Raw genomic sequence first — 17,533 nt, 5'->3', positions numbered from 1 at the left:
TTCATAGCTTGTACATTAATTCCCACAGTTAATTTTTTTCTAGAGTTAAAGAAAAGCATTGTCTTAGAAATTTTTACTATTTTTAAACTGCAAAAGGTCATTTACCTAAATGTTTCTTGATGAGGCCAAGCGAGGTAGAAGAGGTTTTGCTTACATGTTGTATCTGTTGCTCAATAACAGTAAATCCTAGAGTAAGTAAATATGCAGAGTAAGTTGTAAATTGTTGAACAGATCACCTGAAAATAATGGGTGTAAATCTTAATTAGTTGTCATATGCCCCTCTGTGATATCTCTTGCTGAGAGTCAAGGAAAAGCAGCATGTGAAGGCAGGTCTGAGGGTTTAGAAAAGCTTTCATTAGGGAGGCCAGAGATGATGGAGGTCGTGTTTCATTTTGCAAAGTCCAAAAAACTTTTTTAGTCAAGAGGATCTGGAGTAGAAATGTTTCCTTTCTGCAACTTTTCCAGTAGAGGAATGGGTTCACAGGATCAACTCTGAGACACTCTCCTGGAGCAAATGAGGATCCTCTCTCAGTTCCTGAAAGCTCCTGTTCTGTCAGGAGATACCTATGGCTTTGGTTAGGGTTGAGCTTAAATATCCTATTCCACCAGGTTTAATTTTTAGCATGGTGGAGAGTCTCATTCTATTTGCAATACAATTTTTTAAGAAATTTTCCTATGTAAATGAAAAGTGAAAGAAGATTGTAAAGATTGTTCCGTGATACCAAAATGGAAGAGATGTCTATAGCATGGAAGCGAGCAATGCCATAGTATTCAAAAGATCTGTAGGTTGATGGCAGGAAGGGAGAATCAGAAGCTACAGCCTCCAACTGGTGAGAGAGGATATGCTTTGGGACTCTTGTCTCCCAATTCAAATATGACAGCCTGTAAGTGCATATTTGGATCTTCAGAAAAGTGTCTTGCTATTCCTTGCGGTCTGTCTGAGTATAATGACAGTTGGTAGGTGGATGGGCAAGTGCTTAGCCATTACGTGTCTGACTGTGATGATTCACATGTGGTTGGAAGTATGGCCACAGCAAACTGAAAGACTACAGGGAAGTCACGATCTATTTTTGATGTCTTCTTTCTCAATTTTTATTTGAATAAATTTTTAATCACCTTATTCTGTTTGGAAACTAGTGTGATTAAGAAGGAACCTCTCTTTAGCAGGGAAACCAAATATAGTTGTTTTCTAGAGCTGCATTGATAATGGGGGAATCCATCTGCTACATGGTATTAAAATATTAAGGAAGGTGTTTGCAACCTGTTTGAAGCAGGTTTTGTGTTGTTGTCTACTGTTGATGTGTCACAGAACTTTTTTTTTCCCCACAGACTCCGCTAGCTCCCCCTGAAGTTCAGCAGCAATATTTATCAAGTATTCAGCACCTTTTAGGAGACGGTATGGTGCTTATTATAAACCACTACACTTACAAAATGCTACATTTTTTATAAATTTGAGTGAAACATTAGAATAATTCTGACACTTTTCTTGTTCTAGGACTGACTGAGTTAATAACTATTGTTAAACAAGCTGTGCATAAAGTTTTTGGAAGGTAAGAGTCCGTATTTTTCTGTGATTAGCTTTTCATCTTTACTGTGATGACAGTTCCCAAAACAATGAGTTGTATTAGAATCAAAACCAAGGAAGGCACCACAGACTTTATTCAGACAAAGATTTTGGCAGGCTGTGAGCCTGACATTGCAAACCAACTTAGCAGACTGGGGTCCTGTTATTTGTGAGCGTATTATCAGCAGATAAACAATGCATCATTACAATGTTGGCTGCAAAATTAACACTTTTTTCTTTCCAGTATTTCCCTTAAGCATGCCCTTTCCCTTCTGGAGCTGGAACAGAAACTTAAAGAAATCAGGAAAGTAGTGGAACATAAAGATTCAGATCAGAGTGCACCTTATTCTCCCTTATGTCATTATCTGATGCCAGATGAAGAAAACCCCTTGGCTACCCAGGTACTTACTTCAGTTTTTCATCTGCCTTTGTTTGTTTATTTTGAAGAGGGAGGGGTGCATAACAGTCCTCCAGATGCACCATGGTAACTGTATCTTTGATAAATGATCGTGCCTCCTCCTTTGTAAGTGAAGTGTCCTTATCTCTCACCTTCTTCAGACTCGATTGAAAACAAGGGTCTTCCTCAGAATGTCAGCTTTGAACTCAGAAACATAGCCAGATTAGTTGCTTTTAGTCTGTGACGTACGCTGTAACATTGTGCAGCTCAATGTGGCCCTAAGCCAAATTGTATTATCTTGTACTTGTGTACCAGCAAAGAGCGTGGCCAATTGTAGCATCTCAGAGAGAAGCTTTGCTGGAAGAAAGTGATGGTGTGCTAGAGTTTTTTGTTGCTTTGGACTGGAAAATGAAGTCTTGGAGTCAAGGGAAAGGTGCCTCTGATCTCAGTTGTAACATTAAGTTCCAAAATTTTCTGAAGGTGTTTGTCTCCAGCCACATCACAGATTGGTGAAAACTTGTTCTTAATTTGTAATATTGCTGGTATAAAGACGAACTGAGGCTTCAGTGTGTAGCCACATGCATTTATCCTCTAACTTATGCTAACGTGCAGTGTTTATTGTCAATTTTGGTAGTCAAACGTAGAAAACATTCTGCTGGATTAGTCTGGTATTTCTTGCTAGTACTAAAACCCAAACAGTAAAAACACACCACACACAAAAATCAATCAATCAATCAATCAATCTATGTACATGCACAAATTATAAAGAAATCTGATTTACTATCACAAATCTTTTATTTTAAATAGATTTGACTTAGCACTCATCTTGACTTAATTCCATGGTACAAAACTATTCTATTTCTGCTCTTAGAGTTGCCAATGCATTTCTCACTAAATAGCATCTGTCTTTGTTTTTTCCAGGCCTGTGGACTCACAGAAAGAGACACTGCTACGATTAAGCTACTTAATGAAACTAGAGATATGCTAGAAAGGTATACGGAAATATTCTCTAAGCATATTAAATTCCTCCCCCCAACTATAGTTTATATAAGACAGTTAGTTTCATATAAAAAGCTGGTGAACTTTCATTTGCAAAATGTGACCGTTCAGCCACTGGGTTGCATTAAATATTGATTTATATTCACTGATCGCATGCTGGGATTTTCAAAATCCGAGTGTTCTGAAATTCATTTATAAAAAGCAATCCTGCTTTAGTAAGATGACGAGAACATCTTTCCCCTTATCTCTTCCTCACGTTTTCTGTAGTTACATAGGAACAGAGGAGTACTTCTCTTCTGTTATACCAGGGTAAATTGAGTAGTAATTTTATTGCATTTACTTGCTCTGATAAAATGAACATCAGTTTTGGCTTATCAGAATTTGTTTTTAATGCACGGTTTAATGAATGGTCGTATGCATCCTTCTGCAGGAGCTACTGCAGTGAGGCTTTTATGATAAGCATTGAATAGGAGTGAACTGAGCCAAAACATTCTTAGAATTTAACTGCAAGAGATCTGGGGCATTTTAAGGACAGGTCCCTTCTATGTTACTGCTTAGTAAGAAATAGAGAAGTGAGGAATGCTTTAGATTTATGTCTTTGAGTGTTGACTAGTTTGCTGTGGAGACACTTGGGGAGCCAGTCTCTTGAGATTTGCAGGGTTTTTTAGTTTGGAAAAATAAATCCTAGGAATGAAAACAGCACTTATTTACTTTTTCAGTCCAGACTTCAGTACAGTTTTGAGCACGTGTTTAAACAGAGGATTCAGTCAGCTGCTGGACAACATGGCGGAGTTTTTCAGACCTACTGAACAGGACCTGTCTCAGAACGGCTCTGTAAATAGGTGAATGTTTCCTTTTGTTGTGGTTCTTACACGGTAATTCTTTTAGCCTCACAGTGAATTCTAAAAAGGGCTAGTGATTTTCTTGCCTTGTTGAGGTTCTCATGCTGGAAAGACTTCTGTTTCCTGTTGTTCAAGAATAAATACCGTCTCCTCACTTCAGTCAAGCAGAGCTAGGAGTATTGCATGTGTCTTCTCACCCATGAGCTTGCAAGAATTTTCCTGAGGTATCTTCCCCACCGTTACTTGCAGATGTAACAGAAGTCAGGAGACCTATACCTACCAGGGTTTCCTAGTGCTGTACAAGCAGACTGCCTTTCTAGGTTGGAGGACTTGTGCCGCTGGTGGTGTAGTACTTGCAGTACTCCCCTATGAGGCCAGGAGAAAGATAGCTCTATAGGCCCCACTTTCTGATTGTTAATTATTGTAGTTCTCAAGGAAGCTGGGCATTGCTGTGGTTCTGCAAATATGTATAAGCATAAGTACCTACAGAGCTTTTGGTTTTTGACTGGTATGCTGAAAAAAATCTAACACTGAGGATCTTCTGCCTCCTCCCAAAGGACTGTAAAAATGTAGCTTTTATTCTGAAGTTGGTTTTAAAACAGTACAGTGTGTTAGAAATCTGAAAGCTGAGTTCCAATCCTAGAAATATAATTTCTAAAATATTAAAATGAAGATTTTGAATAATAACTAGCTTATATATGTTTATTTTAATAACTAATGGCTCTTGAGTCATAAGTTTGTATTTAAATGTAGACTATTTGCAATGCTTAGAATAACCAAAAGTCTTTAGGTTGGCTCTCTCTCCTAAGCTTGGTTTTGAGTCTGAAAGTGTGTGATCAGAAATTGACACTTCTAACAACTGTTTACACACACACACACACAGACTGTAGCTAAACCGTGTTTCCCTTGCATGTCATGCAAATGTGAAACTGTGTAACAGGAACACCAACAGGCAGGATAAAATTTGCTTTGGTAGTTCTCTGTATTCAATGAAAAAGACTTAACAGGGACAAAACCTTCATTTGTATACTCCAGTTTGTGCTCTATGCAAAACTAAGTTCTTCCAACGATTAGTTTTGAAGTAGTAATTATTTAGAATAGTAGTATTCACTGTTTAGTAGCTTTACTGATATCAGAGCGGGTCTAAATCATTATTTTTTGTTCTCTTCTAGTCTTTCCAGTGTCAGTCTTCCTTTAGCCAAGATAATTCCAATAATAAATGGACAGATCCATTCAGTATGCAGTGAAACACCCAGTCACTTTGTTCAGGTAAAAATCTTACTTTATTTAAAATATCCCAAATAAAATCTTGAGATGTTGTACATTTCTTTTTAGGTAACATATCACATTTTATTTAATTTCAATGGCTTAGGGGAAAAAAAGTAGAAACTGGCATAACTTTTTGTAAAGCTTGTATCTTCCAAAAAGATGTTTCTTTTTTTTCCCATGCGATCTCTTCTTTGCACTAAACTGTGCAGAAGCAGAAAAAGGTCTCAAACTTGGTTCTATTTGGAGTTCTCTTCATCATCAACCTTTCTAATGCAAGAAATTTGAGTTAGATCTCTGTGGGAGTGCCAGGTGCTTTTCTCATGATGAGTGCAATCATGTACTGCAGCAAAACCAGAGAGGTGGCTGTGTGCTTTTGATTAAGTGGTGGGTGTGTTTTTGATTAAGCAAATTCATTCCTTAAATTTCTTCCAGGACCTGTTGATGATGGAACAAGTGAAAGATTTTGCTGCTAATGTTTACGAAGCTTTTAGTACCCCTCAGCAACTAGAGAAATGAGCTGCACACTAATAGGAATAGATCATGTATTTATAACACAACCCGTGTGACTACTGATGAGATTTGGGTTAATTTTATAATGGTGTAGGAGTGGTAGACCAGCAGAAAGAACATACTGAAAAAACTGGGAGCGAGCCCGTATTTGTTCTATCTAATAGAATTCTGTTTCAAACACCCATTAAAAATATTCTTGTTGAAAGAATCATTGTATGTAAAGACTTTTCTATTAAAAGTTGTTAAACTCTTGCATAATTCATTTGATTATTTTTATTGCATCTGGAAGGCATCTGGTGGCAGTGTTACAACAAGTTATTTAAGAAAAAATAACTTGTTTGTCTGGGGTGTGTTAGGTTTTGGGAAAAACACGACTGACGGTGAGCTAAGAATAGCAGTATGAAGTACAGCTTTTCTATTCTTCCGCCAGATTTTTCTTTCTGTAAAGAAAAACTCTTCTTTCCTTGACTTTACAAGTGTTATTCCAGAGGGTTTCTCATTCTTCAGAAAGCCTTTGCCAACGGATGCACATGCCTCTTGAACAGGCTGGGGGTGGGGGGTGCTCTCTTTGTTACTTAAAAGAATGTGGATTTTTAGAAGTTGTTTATGCTGTTCAAACAGCTACACTGTACACATTAACTTGTAAATATTTTAGCTTAATTTGTATTAATTTTGAGCCCAATTGTCTGTATTGTAATAAAATATTTTAATGTAAAATTTGTGCGTGTGATAACATTACTAGCAGAGAAGGCAATATCTTATTGGCCTATTACTTAAAGCCTGTAACAGTTCTGCATTTATTAACGTTACTCAGGAAAAAAAAAGAGTCCACATTAAAACTATTGATGCTTTTTGTTGTCCTGTATCTCCCCCTTTTTGCAAACCTCACATTGCAGGTCTACGATTACTAATCCTGACACATGATGCGTTTGGGAATTTTTCAAATTGGACACAATCCACCCTCTGCTTAAGCTGCTGTCTTCCTGCCAAAGCTGAGGATTCCTAGCAACTCCTCATTATTTCTCAAAAAAAAATATTGTTGAAATATATGGGGGTTTTGATTGTTTAGTAGTCCACAGAAGGCACCCTGGTAACTGTAAAAACAATGGATGTAAACAGGAGTCAGCCTTAACCTATGAAATCATACAAAAAACAAAAAAAACACTCCCACTTTACTTAGTTATACCCTAATAGTAAGAATTACTCAAAGGTAGGAGTGTGTAAAAATGAGTGATTCTCATGATGAAGAAATGTACAAATGCATTGCTTCCATGCACTGGTGATGAATTCCTCACCTTTATAAGATGGTTTTTGTAGATGCATTATCCATCTCACCTGAAACTACCAGCTGCTGGTTGTAGCACACAATGGGGAAATTCATTCTTTTCTCTAAAACTGACAGGTTTTTACAATGCAGGTTTGTGGAAGTTAAAATTTCTTTCATTAAAGAAGGTATACAACAAACATACGTGTGCAGTTGTCTGATCTCTTGAATATAAGCTTGATCTAGCTTTTGTTTTCTCATGGCTTTAAAAAAAAACAACTACTGCCCCTATTCTTCCCTCCTTTTCAACTTGACCTCTGCTTTTTTTTTTTCTTCTGTCCAGTTTCTTGGCAAGGTAGATGCTCAGTCACACAAGTTCAAAGAAGCAAGTTGTACACAGATATAACAATCTAGTGCTGGATTTCATTTGAGGTTCATTTAATTCCATCCTTTAAATTTTTTTTTTTTTTTTATAAAGGTAGTCAAGCAAATAGGAATTAAACAGTGCAGTGAAGAAGATGGGCAGGAAAAAACAAACAAACCATATTATCTAAGGCTCCAAGGTACGGCTCACTTTACATCAGTCAGTTGCAAGGTCCAGCCCCACTGACACGGCAGTTGCTTAAGCGTTAACTGAGGTAGAGCTATCACCATTCCCTTTTCTCCTAATGCAATCCATTTCAGTGGCTCCTTGTAGCCAACAAGCTTCACCTGAAATAGAAGCCAACAGGACAATTAGAACAATGGAGTTTTAAAGTGCATATAATTGCATTTTCATCAGGGGAGGCATTCTTCCATCGCTACTATTTGATTATCCATAAATGCTTTTAACAACCAAATTAATGTAACACAATGAATAGAAGTAAAGGAAAAAGATTTGTGAAGTAGGTATGTAAGTAATAAAGCTAGTGATGTTTTGTCTAAATCAGTACTCGGGTCTGTAAGAGGTACATAAACTTTTGTCAGGAGTATCTGGGATGGGATTTGGGTCTCAGCAGGTGGGTAGGTTGTGAAATGCCTGCTTCCTATGGTGGAGCTTGTAGTTGTGAATAAGCATCAACATTTCTTACAGAGTGCAGCCAGACATTTCAAAGCTGACTGAAGAACCTGCCCCACTAAAAACAATGTTCTGCAGGGAGACTTGTACGCTAGCTAGCATGAAACGCTAAAAATAGTGGAGCAGCTTAAGGAAACAGTTGAAAATGTCTCTGCCCCTGAGGAACATGATTTTTTTGTGCACAGATAGTCCAGGCACCTCTCTGAAATTCAAGATACATCTACATTTGTATTCTACATGATGCTTGGAGTGCTTTTGAAGTGAGACTCTTCACCTCACAGAGTCACTTCACTAAAAATGAGATATTTTTTCAGATCAGACTGTACAAGAAGCCACAGTCCAGAAAAACACCATGCATTTCAAAAGCTAGTGGACATCAACTGCATGAGACCAGAACTGACCTAAGCAAAAGCAAAGCCTTTAAGTGCAGTAGTGTGGATATTAAGTCCTGAGCACCGTGTGTTCTGCTCTATAATTCTCCTTCTAATGGGTCAGGCTACTTGGAGGTGTGGTATCAGCATCCTCAGCTTCTGACCCCTGCTTGCTCTGAAGTGCACGTTTAAAGTCACATCCAGTAACTGTTTTACACTCCCAGGCAACCAAAACCTCTGTGTACGTTCCCTTTGTGCAAGGCTTTCACGTGAAACTACTGGACCATTACAGCAATTACAGGAGCATGAGGGTGCGCATTTATAAAGAAAGGTCATCCTGGGATAGATTCTACAGCGGCAATGAGAGGTGGCTCCATTGCTTTCCTGCTACTTGGCCTCTTTTTATGATCCTTAGTTTGAAAGCTAAAATATATCCCAGCAACAACTCGGTCTGACTTTAAGAAGAAACATCCCACTGGGAGGACTATGACAAGGAAGGTCCCAGAACAAAAAAATAACATTTAGCTGGGTCTCTTCCAAAGTACTCTGTATGCATTCCCAAAGATGCCAGAAACTAAAATAAACACTGATGGAACATGACAAATCCTGGAGTTGTTTTCCACATCCCTTCAGAGCACGTTCATTTCTTGTAACGTGTTAAAAAAAACTCACAGTTCTAAACACAGGGTACGAAGAGTCTTTTTTACCTGTGTTTCCCCAAGCTTAGCCTGTGGCTCACCAAGTTCCAGAGCCCCAGAGATTGGCCAGTTAAGGAAGATTGCATTAACTTTGCCTTCTGTAGGTCTGAATGTGTACCTGTTGGAAATGGGGAACAGAAACACATTTCAGTCTTTCCTTGTAAATTTTCTGAAGCAATCTATATTCTTTCAAGACTGGAAAAAAAAAAGATGCGCAAAGTCAGCGTTAATTACATTTTCACATGCATAACTTTCACTTCATACAGTCTATACCCTTTATTAAAGTACTATTCCTTGAAAACACATTCGGACAAACTAGAGGTAATAGAGATTATTCAAAAAGTTTATTTAGAAGTAAATGTTCTAGTTTAGAAGTAAACACTCTAGTAACTTTAGCGAGCTTTTATAATTCTGCTTGGAGCAGGACTAAAGAAAGCCAAGTGAGGCAGAGAAAAGAGTCAGAAAAAAAAGCCTCATGGATCGCTACGGAGCTATAACAGCTAGGAAGCACAAAGGCACAGCAGAGCTCAGAGGCTGGCTGAGCTTTTTACTGACCAAACAATTGCTATTATTTTCCTGTGTGTTTTTACCTTAAAAAGAAATATATTCTTCTAGTTTTCTAGATTTCTAGTTTCTTTCTCTCCTCTCTAAAGATAAAGCATTCCTATTATACAGATAAACACCACCTCATAGCAGTTTTATGTGTCTGGATATTTTATTTACTATTTTTTGTTGTTTCTTCTGCCAGCTCCACTAATAAGCACAAGATCATTAAGGAAACTCTTGCAACCGTCCCTTCAGCCTTGGCATCATCCCAATAGTACATTCTCAGACACCCACTGTCCACCTACATTTTTATACACACTTCCATGCAGTTTCTTAAATAGACAAAAGGGTTCATTTCTTCAGAGCACACAAAGCAAGCTGGTGCTTTCCGTAGTATCACACCATGAAGAATTGAATAATTTCCTCACACACTGCTGTACACAGCCTGTATATTGGTTCAGTGGCCTTACCACACGCCTGGTGTGACCGTGTCATTTTGCGCTCTCCACGGCTTTGTTCCGTAGATGGCTTCTCCATTGACTTTCAGCCAGGCACCCATTTGCCTCAGGCGTTCCTCAAATATAAGAGCGATGCGACCGTCGTGAGTGGGCCCGATATTCATCAGGAGATTTCCTCCACAAGACACTGTTTCTACAAGTTGCTGAAATGTTTTTAAACACACACACAGAACATATGGTCACGGCAAATGAAATGGTATATTTGAAGTTCTTACTAAAGCCTGGTGTGCTGCTTCAGAATGATGGATTGGGCTAGGTGCATTACTGCCGCGTGCTCAGACTTTGGACGCCATCCCAACAGCCAAGACAAAATTGAAGCTCCCATAAAACAAAGCTCTGCTGTCAATTTGCATGGCAGGAAGTAGCCCCAACTACATTTTCACACCAGTATGTCTGACTGAATCTACATTAGAATCAGATCCTACAACTTTTTAACATTTTGACTTCTCAATTTCATGAGAAATTTCTCCATAGAACAGGCAGAGGATTACTTCTCTGCATGAGAGGAAACCAGGGCTAGTTAGATGCCACTTCATTTTTTACTGAAGCTGGGAAAAGCAACTTCATATTATTTACCTGTTTGATGCCCTCCCTGTTTTATGGGGAGATCTGTAAAACACTATGAAGCTCTACATATTTAGTACAGTTTTCATAAAATATTCAGAAGAAAATGAAGCAGTCTCAATAATTTATGTAGAAAAGAATAAATCTCATCCCTGAGAGTACTATTAGGATCTTCCTAGTAGTCTACATTTTGCAAATGGAGCCAGTGACAGAACGGGTGTTCATTTTTATGCACAGTAGTCATAGACCTTAGTGCCTGTAAAACTCACGTTGTACATAACTATTTCTATAACACACAATGCACAGACTGGGATTCAAATGAAATGTTCCTTCTATTAAGAGTGATGGAAGAGGATGGAAAAGGGGATGGAAAATTGAATGTGTTTTCATGTCTGTGCACATGGTAGCAATAAAAAAAATCCTACATATAATCTAGATTTTCAAAGGGTTCATTCATCCAGGAGCACAGCTTTTCCCAGACCTATTAATCCATGAAGCAATTTAAACAAGAAGAGGCAGGCAATTTTACTAATACTTTTTTTTAATCTCATCTTCTTAAGATCACATGTTCACCAAGTCTACTCTAGTGCCATATTATAAACTTAACAATCTGCAAACAGATTGATGATCCTTCTAGGAAGTCCATAAATGTGTTTCCATCCACACTGGCCTCCAGAGATCAGCCTGAGATACACAAGTCTGAGGAACAGACAACTGGAGACAAGCTATTGAATGAATTTAAGACCTCCTCCTCTGCAGAAAGGTTACTTCAGTTTGAAATTATCTTTTGCAAAGACAATACAAAGGACAGATTTGGATTAAGCAACAACAGTCTTCCTCTTCACTAGCTGAGTTTTCCAATTAAATGCATTTTATCTGAAAGTTAAGTCTTCCTTTCATTCAGTTTTTCCAAGCTTCAAGTCTTCTTTTTTAATACCTTAGACTAGCTAATGGAATCAATTTTCCATTAACACGGGCTATTTATGTGTCTGGGAGTTTTTTGTTTTCATTTTTTTCTTTTTTTTTTCTTTTTTTTTTTCTTTTTAAATATGAGGTAGAATGGAAGGCAAGTTTCTAGCCACCAGGTGAAAGACTGTTGAGTTATAAAACATTTCTAGCTAGAAGGGGGAAAAAACATAGCCTTCAGACAGGAGTCTCTGTGAAACTGCAGCTGTTTGCTTCTTGTCAACTCAGAAGTGCAGTTACTAGAAAAAAAATCCTAGAACAAGGATTATGCAGATCAGTCTGTAACCAGTTCCTCACATGAGAATAGCTTCTAAGAAACTGACTGAATTTTTACTAGATAGTATTTTTCACAGTATTTTCTACAACATTAGTATGAATTACAAGGCTATTCCATGCTGCCATTGTTAGGCTGCAAATGAACAAAGTTATTTCATTGTTTCATTATTTAATTAATAATTTTCATTAAAACAGATGTATAATTGAAATGTACAGTCTAACACAATAACCAGGAGTTGGAGACAACTCCTTTGCCCCGCTGTACCTTCACCAGTTCCTCAATTGTGAAGTAATCGTCGAGTTTCGCGTTCCTCCTGTACCCCCATGACCACCTGTCAATGGTCATGCAGTTCTCCCACTTGTGAGGCAGAAGGTGTCCGGGGTTGTATCGGTCACTGCACGTGTAGAAGCCGCCATGCTTACACATGCTGCCGAGTCCCCAGCGGTCATTGGTCACAACGGTGTCCCGAACTGGGCTGAAAGCAAGGAATACTTAAGTTTATGATTTTTATTCTAAAAATTACAGTCACAGCTATCATCTCTCCCCACCACCCACCACGTCCCTCCCAGAAACTAACATTCTGATGACTTCTGCACTACTAATTCATTACTATTAGTTTAAGTGCAATTTCAGGAATCCAATTCTCATCCTTTTCTAGTAGAAAGTCCAGCTTGGCATTGTTGGGGAAATATGCTGCAGACTTTCATAGGAGGCCTGCCAGAAAGCAGTCTGCTCTTCATATCCACTGCCAGATATTTGGGGTGTGTTGACAACAATGCACCCTATTCTCAAATTATCCCCCTATCCTGTTTGCCTATGCAGCAGACAATACTTAGGAAAGAAAATGATTAGATAGAATAATTATTGCCATCTTAACTGATGAACTTGCAAACATGGTTTAAAAAAAAAAAATAGTATGAAAGTCCTTTTCTAAAGTAAGCTTCAATAGTTTTAGGGAAGACCTGGACTCTTGGCACTCTGAGTTTCAAGAAAATTAAGATTTAATGAAGTCCCCATAAGTAGAGGTAATAGGTTCCACAAAATACAGAGAAAATGAGACAAACTAGACACAGAGCAGAATTTCAGATTAGGAGCTAAAATAGCATCATGATACACCTGTCATTATACAGCCAAGCTAGAAAGCCAGTGCTGTTCCAGTAAGTATCTGGTGCATTTCCATCCCCATCAGACCAAACTATTTCTGGTTGGTACTTGGTCACAATTTCATAGAGTTCTGGTAATGATTTACTGGTTGGAAACTTTCTTGTCTTGAAGACGTTGGTGGCATCTTCACAGAAGAGAGGATTAAACCATTCAAACAAGGAGTGATACAACCCAAAACGCAGGTCGGTCCTGTTTCTAACAGATGTTGCAAGTTCAGCCACAAGATCTCGTTTTGGTCCCACATCAACAGCATTCCAGTTCCAAGAATACTTGGAACCCCACAAAGTAAAGCCTGCAAAAAGATAATTAAAAGGTAAGAAAGAGAAGCAGCAGAGGGGACGTAACAGTTCTTCCTTCTGGGAAGTAATTTACAAACGTGTTGCAAAAAAAACAAACTGATAATAATAAAAATAATAGATGTACCAATATGGTTATAATGGTATAAAGTATACCTATAATCTGTTTATGCATTGTGGCACTAGCCATAAAATAAGAATACAATGCCTGATGCATTTATATATTTTATACATAAACATGCATTTTCTAGTACTGTACTGCTTAGAATAATTATTCCTTCCTCTTTCGTTGTTCACTCGTACAGATGTCCCAATTAAATTAACCAAAAATGCAGCAACTTCTGAGGCAACTAGAGTTTCACGCAATGCAGTAAATATGAACTCTGAATACACATTCAACAACTGGAAGATGAAACACTCTCTGTTGCAAAATACACAAGCTATCATTTCCATTCAGGCTGTGCTCCTCCCTTGTGTTTACATCTTATGCAAATGGTCACTAGTCATTTGTCTCGACATTTAGAACGGCTCAGTACATGTATATAAGCAGAGTGCAAAACCTCCTGAAACTGCTTTTAAAGTATCAGCATTAAGTATCAGGAGAGATTTCACTTTTCAGGCATTTGGCAATCCAGCCTGAGCACTTCAGGTACTACTGCGCTGCAGACTTAAGCCACTGCCAGAGGAGCTCCGCTCTCGCCTTCACGCTTATTGCCTAATAAATCTTGCAGTATTTTTGTGAACTGGAAACGTGTAATCATATCAACCAGAGATAAACAAGCTAAAAATTCATGCCCAAGGCTACAGGACAGACTAAATGAATCTCGGTTCTTTTGAAGTCAGTGGGAATTACGCCACTGGCATCATCAGGATCAGGATTTTGTTTGTCAGAGATGGAATTAAAATTCACACGTTACTAGCTGAGCCCACATCTCCCCAAACACATTCACTAAATGCACCGTCATATTGCTGCTTAGTATTTTACACTTTTCTTTGATATTACATTGCCTTCTAACCACTTCCTTTTCTTTACTTTTCTCTGCAGAGTATCTTGACTCTTGGAACATACTGCTGAATTCCCTGGGGAAACCCACAAAGCTAGTTAACTGCCTGTACACAGCAGCTCTCTGTACATGAAACAGTGCAGGATGCACTTTTGTGCTTGCTTGAGCAATAAATTACACAACAATCAGAAATTAACTCGTCTAGTTGATTCTGAAATTAACTCGTCTAGAAGCTGACCCTACTTGACCCCACCACTTCAGGCAGTCTTACCTATAAGAAGACAAACAGGGCACATTCCATTCTTCCTTCTATGCAAGCTCCATAACCATACCATAGCTTTGTGTATGCATTTTCCTGACTCTAACACATTTCCTAGGCATTTTTAAACTCTCTGGCTTGGTCAGGCCAGGTAACTGTAGCTTTCTCTTTCTCTCTCTCCTAGCAGGCCAGGAAGTCAGGGGGATTTTTCTTCAGTTAACAGAAACGCAACAATTGCTAACATTCACAAGCTTTCCACTTACCTTCATGATGTTTTGAAGTTAGGACCACATATTTTGCACCTGAAGCCTTCAGAATATCTGCCCACTGATTGGGATCAAAGAATTCTGTTGTAAAAAGTGGCCCAAAATCTTCGTAACTGAACCCAGGTGGGTAGTTTGCCTGCATAAATTTCACATAGGGCTCCCTCTTTTCCTTCTGCCAGTACCACCTACAAAATACAGATAAAAACCGCATATGCTGGTGATGTTTTAGACAAGAAAGAACTGAAATGATCAGCTCTTACTTGCGTTCATGCTGAGTAGCACATGACAATGGCAACCAGATAAAATTGCTTCAGAACATAGCAGTATTGCTAATAAAAGACTTCCTTTTCTCTGTCCTCTTTCCCCATGCTCTGCTTCCTTTACTCATTTCACTTTGGAAAGGTCCCAGGATTTCATGCGTCAAGTCCTCATCCAGCAATGTCACTACTCCAACTGTTCCCATACACAACAAGGTTTGGAGCTGCTCTGTGGCCTGAAGGTGGGCTCTCACCCTCACCATGGGCAGAGCTCATAAACTGCCAATAGAGCACTGTTTCTTTTTCAGACTGCTCTTTCTCTCTCTCCCCTAGAAATGAAAAAGGGATTCCAAAGACAGCATGCAACAGTCCTTACAGAATGAACAGCCTTATTGCTGGAAGCCTTCTAACAATATATGTTGTGACTGCTAATATTTAGGGGAAAAGGGTTTGAAAGCATTCACCTTCCTGTGAATAAAGCCAAGCAGCAAAGCTCCTGTTGGCAAATTAAGGCATACATAAATACAGTTTGAAAGTGAAGGGAAAAAAAAAAAGGAATAAAAAAGAAAAAACAAAGGAAAAAAAGAGGAAGAAAAAAATTAAAAAGAAAAAAAAGGAAAAAAAGAAGAACAGAATCTGAATGTCTGAAATGTGCTTCTCTCTCCTGTCCTGAGCTGGTCTCTGACCTCAGCTTTGCATGACCACAGCAGCTGCACGGAACTTGTTGTAACCTTCCCAAACAGACTGCAGCATAAGCAAGCAATCTCTAGCAGCCAATGAGGGGAAAAAAAAAAAAAAAAAGAAAAAAAAAAGAGGCTGTGACAGTCTTCCTCCATGCAAGAACCTGGAAAACAAACAAACAAACAAAAAAAGAAAACTCTGATTTTAAAGTATGTAATTGCATAAAGAGAAGTAACATCTTTCTTCTCATTTGTCAACAGCTGGCTAACAACATGAACACTTGTGCTCTGGCAGGATTATGTTTTAGAACCGTACAGACCAAGGCTGTGCAGCTCTGAAGGGAAGAAGGCAGAGTGGGTGACCATAGGGGTTTTTGACCTTCCCTTTGAAGCTGTCAGCAAAGGACCTCAGCCACCTGACTGTGCATGCTGCCAGAAGACCCTGAAGCAGCTCCACACCTATACATACCTAAGGTTGGGAGGCAACGGGGACATAAACAACATTATCGACTAAGAAGAACCGGGGGTTGTTTTTAGAAGAACAACAGCAAATTAATACTTGAGCCTGAATCTGTGTATGAATCCTACTCTGGGAGCACAGCACTCAGAGTAAGGCTTGATCCAAAACCTAGCTCTTTTTTTTTTTTTTTGCCCCACAGAGTCATTACTTAGTAAATAGAGCATACATTAAAAAACTCCTGGTATCCTTAAACATAACTCTGTAAAGTTGAAGCCAAATACTGCCTTCAAAGAACAGTGGTTTGCTTACACGGAAGTTGATTTGTTTTACGATTGTTGCATTTAAACTTTCCGGTAGCTCTGCTGGAGAGCTGTTAACCTTCACACTGTACACGATGCAGGGCGCCTCGCTCCAAGTCCTACAGGAAGCATTTGGTAGAGAAGGGAAAGAAGGTGGCAAAGCAAATGGCCACAGCCAAAGGGCCTGAGCCAGCGAGCACTCAACAAACCCAAGGTTTCATCCAGCCTTTGAACTACAATTATTTGAAGGATCTGGGCTTTAGGTTAAGTGGAGAGCAGTACTTAATAATGCCAAATAAAACCAGCACAAAAGGTGCACAGGAAAGCAGCAGGCAGCGTGCCAAGCAAGGGAAGCAATGTGGGGAGCAACGGGCTTCACAGGGGCTGCTCGAAACCCTCTCTCTGAGGCTGTGGGATCTGCAGTGCCTGTCCCACACAGATCCTGGGGCAACCTGCTTCTTCTGACCCGTCACTGTGGCACCTGAGCGGCCTCTGCTGCTTTATCTCCTTCACGAGCACTGCAGAAGCACCCTCCAGCTCTGCTCCCCCTGCTCACCGGGCGGCTGCCGTTAGCCCACCCGGCTGCACACGCACCTGGCCGTGTGTACCAGCCTCATTCTCCTTCCTAACCAGGGCCACTTAGCCCGAGGTCTCTCTGCTCGACCCTATCTGAGGAACAGCCCCCTAGGGCTGCGACCCCCGTCCCCGAAGCGCTGCTCCCCGGGGGCCGCCATTTCGGGGGCGGGGGGCGAGGGCGAGGCGGGGAGCTCACCAGAACCACTCGCTGCCGAAGCTGGGCACCGAGAACACGCCCCAGTGGATGAAGACGCCGAATTTCGCCTCGTCAAACCAGGCGGGCAGCGGCCGGGCGTCCAGCGAGCCCCAGGTGGGCTCGTAGCGGGGCCGCCCCACCAGCAGCCCGGTCAGCCCCAGCAGCAGCAGCAGCCCCAGCGGGGCGGACATGGCGGCGGCAGGCGGCCGGACGGGGGCCGGGCACAAGGCGGGG

The 17,533-nt window shown here is 39.9% G+C and overlaps 3 protein-coding genes across 4 annotated transcripts in view; 2 read left to right on the top strand and 1 right to left on the bottom strand.

Annotated features, from left to right (window-relative positions):
- The window catches only part of PEX3 (peroxisomal biogenesis factor 3), a 20,997-nt gene extending 13,873 nt beyond the window's left edge, over window positions 1-7,124 (top strand). The window contains exons 6-12 of the mRNA XM_068677223.1: window positions 1,330-1,396; window positions 1,496-1,550; window positions 1,809-1,965; window positions 2,883-2,953; window positions 3,680-3,802; window positions 4,975-5,071; window positions 5,504-7,124. Coding sequence (XP_068533324.1) covers window positions 1,330-1,396; window positions 1,496-1,550; window positions 1,809-1,965; window positions 2,883-2,953; window positions 3,680-3,802; window positions 4,975-5,071; window positions 5,504-5,587 — 654 coding nt within the window. The 3' untranslated portion in view covers window positions 5,588-7,124. The remainder of the gene's footprint in view (window positions 1-1,329; window positions 1,397-1,495; window positions 1,551-1,808; window positions 1,966-2,882; window positions 2,954-3,679; window positions 3,803-4,974; window positions 5,072-5,503) is intronic.
- Window positions 1-17,533, top strand: part of LTV1 (LTV1 ribosome biogenesis factor) — a 350,847-nt gene that overhangs the window by 184,996 nt on the left and 148,318 nt on the right. The window lies entirely within an intron of this gene.
- On the bottom strand, window positions 5,063-17,533 carry FUCA2 (alpha-L-fucosidase 2). Of its 2 annotated transcripts, XM_068677222.1 has the most exons (8): window positions 17,300-17,533; window positions 14,829-15,016; window positions 12,959-13,298; window positions 12,107-12,317; window positions 9,988-10,178; window positions 8,981-9,089; window positions 7,388-7,556; window positions 5,063-5,506 (listed from the first exon to the last, which is right to left on the bottom strand). In XM_068677222.1, exons 1-7 carry the CDS (start codon window positions 17,488-17,490, stop codon window positions 7,416-7,418), a joined length of 1,371 nt encoding a protein of 456 aa, XP_068533323.1. In that variant the 5' UTR covers window positions 17,491-17,533; the 3' UTR covers window positions 5,063-5,506; window positions 7,388-7,415. The 2 variants fall into 2 exon arrangements, with proteins under 2 accessions (XP_068533323.1, XP_068533322.1); XM_068677221.1 differs by having other exon boundaries at window positions 5,501-7,556.

The sequence above is a fragment of the Anas acuta genome, chromosome 3 (assembly GCF_963932015.1).
Source record: "Anas acuta chromosome 3, bAnaAcu1.1, whole genome shotgun sequence".
Lineage (NCBI taxonomy): Eukaryota > Metazoa > Chordata > Aves > Anseriformes > Anatidae > Anas > Anas acuta.
The sequence above is the reverse complement of the archived record's forward strand: the minus strand, read 5'-3'. Positions and strand labels throughout refer to the sequence as shown.

What these genes read in the sequence shown, in the direction of transcription:
- FUCA2 (XM_068677222.1), bottom strand. Translation starts at nt 17,490, where the DNA reads ATGTCCGCCCCGCTGGGGCTGCTGCTGCTGCTGGGGCTGACCGGGCTG. An exon ending in GCTTGGCTGTATAATGACAG is followed by an intron (nt 12,318 to 12,958) that starts GTGTATCATGAT and finishes CCTTGCTTTCAG; the next exon opens with CCCAGTTCGGGACACCGTTG. An exon ending in CTAAGCTTGGGGAAACACAG is followed by an intron (nt 7,557 to 8,980) that starts GTAAAAAAGACT and finishes CTTCTATTTCAG; the next exon opens with GTGAAGCTTGTTGGCTACAA.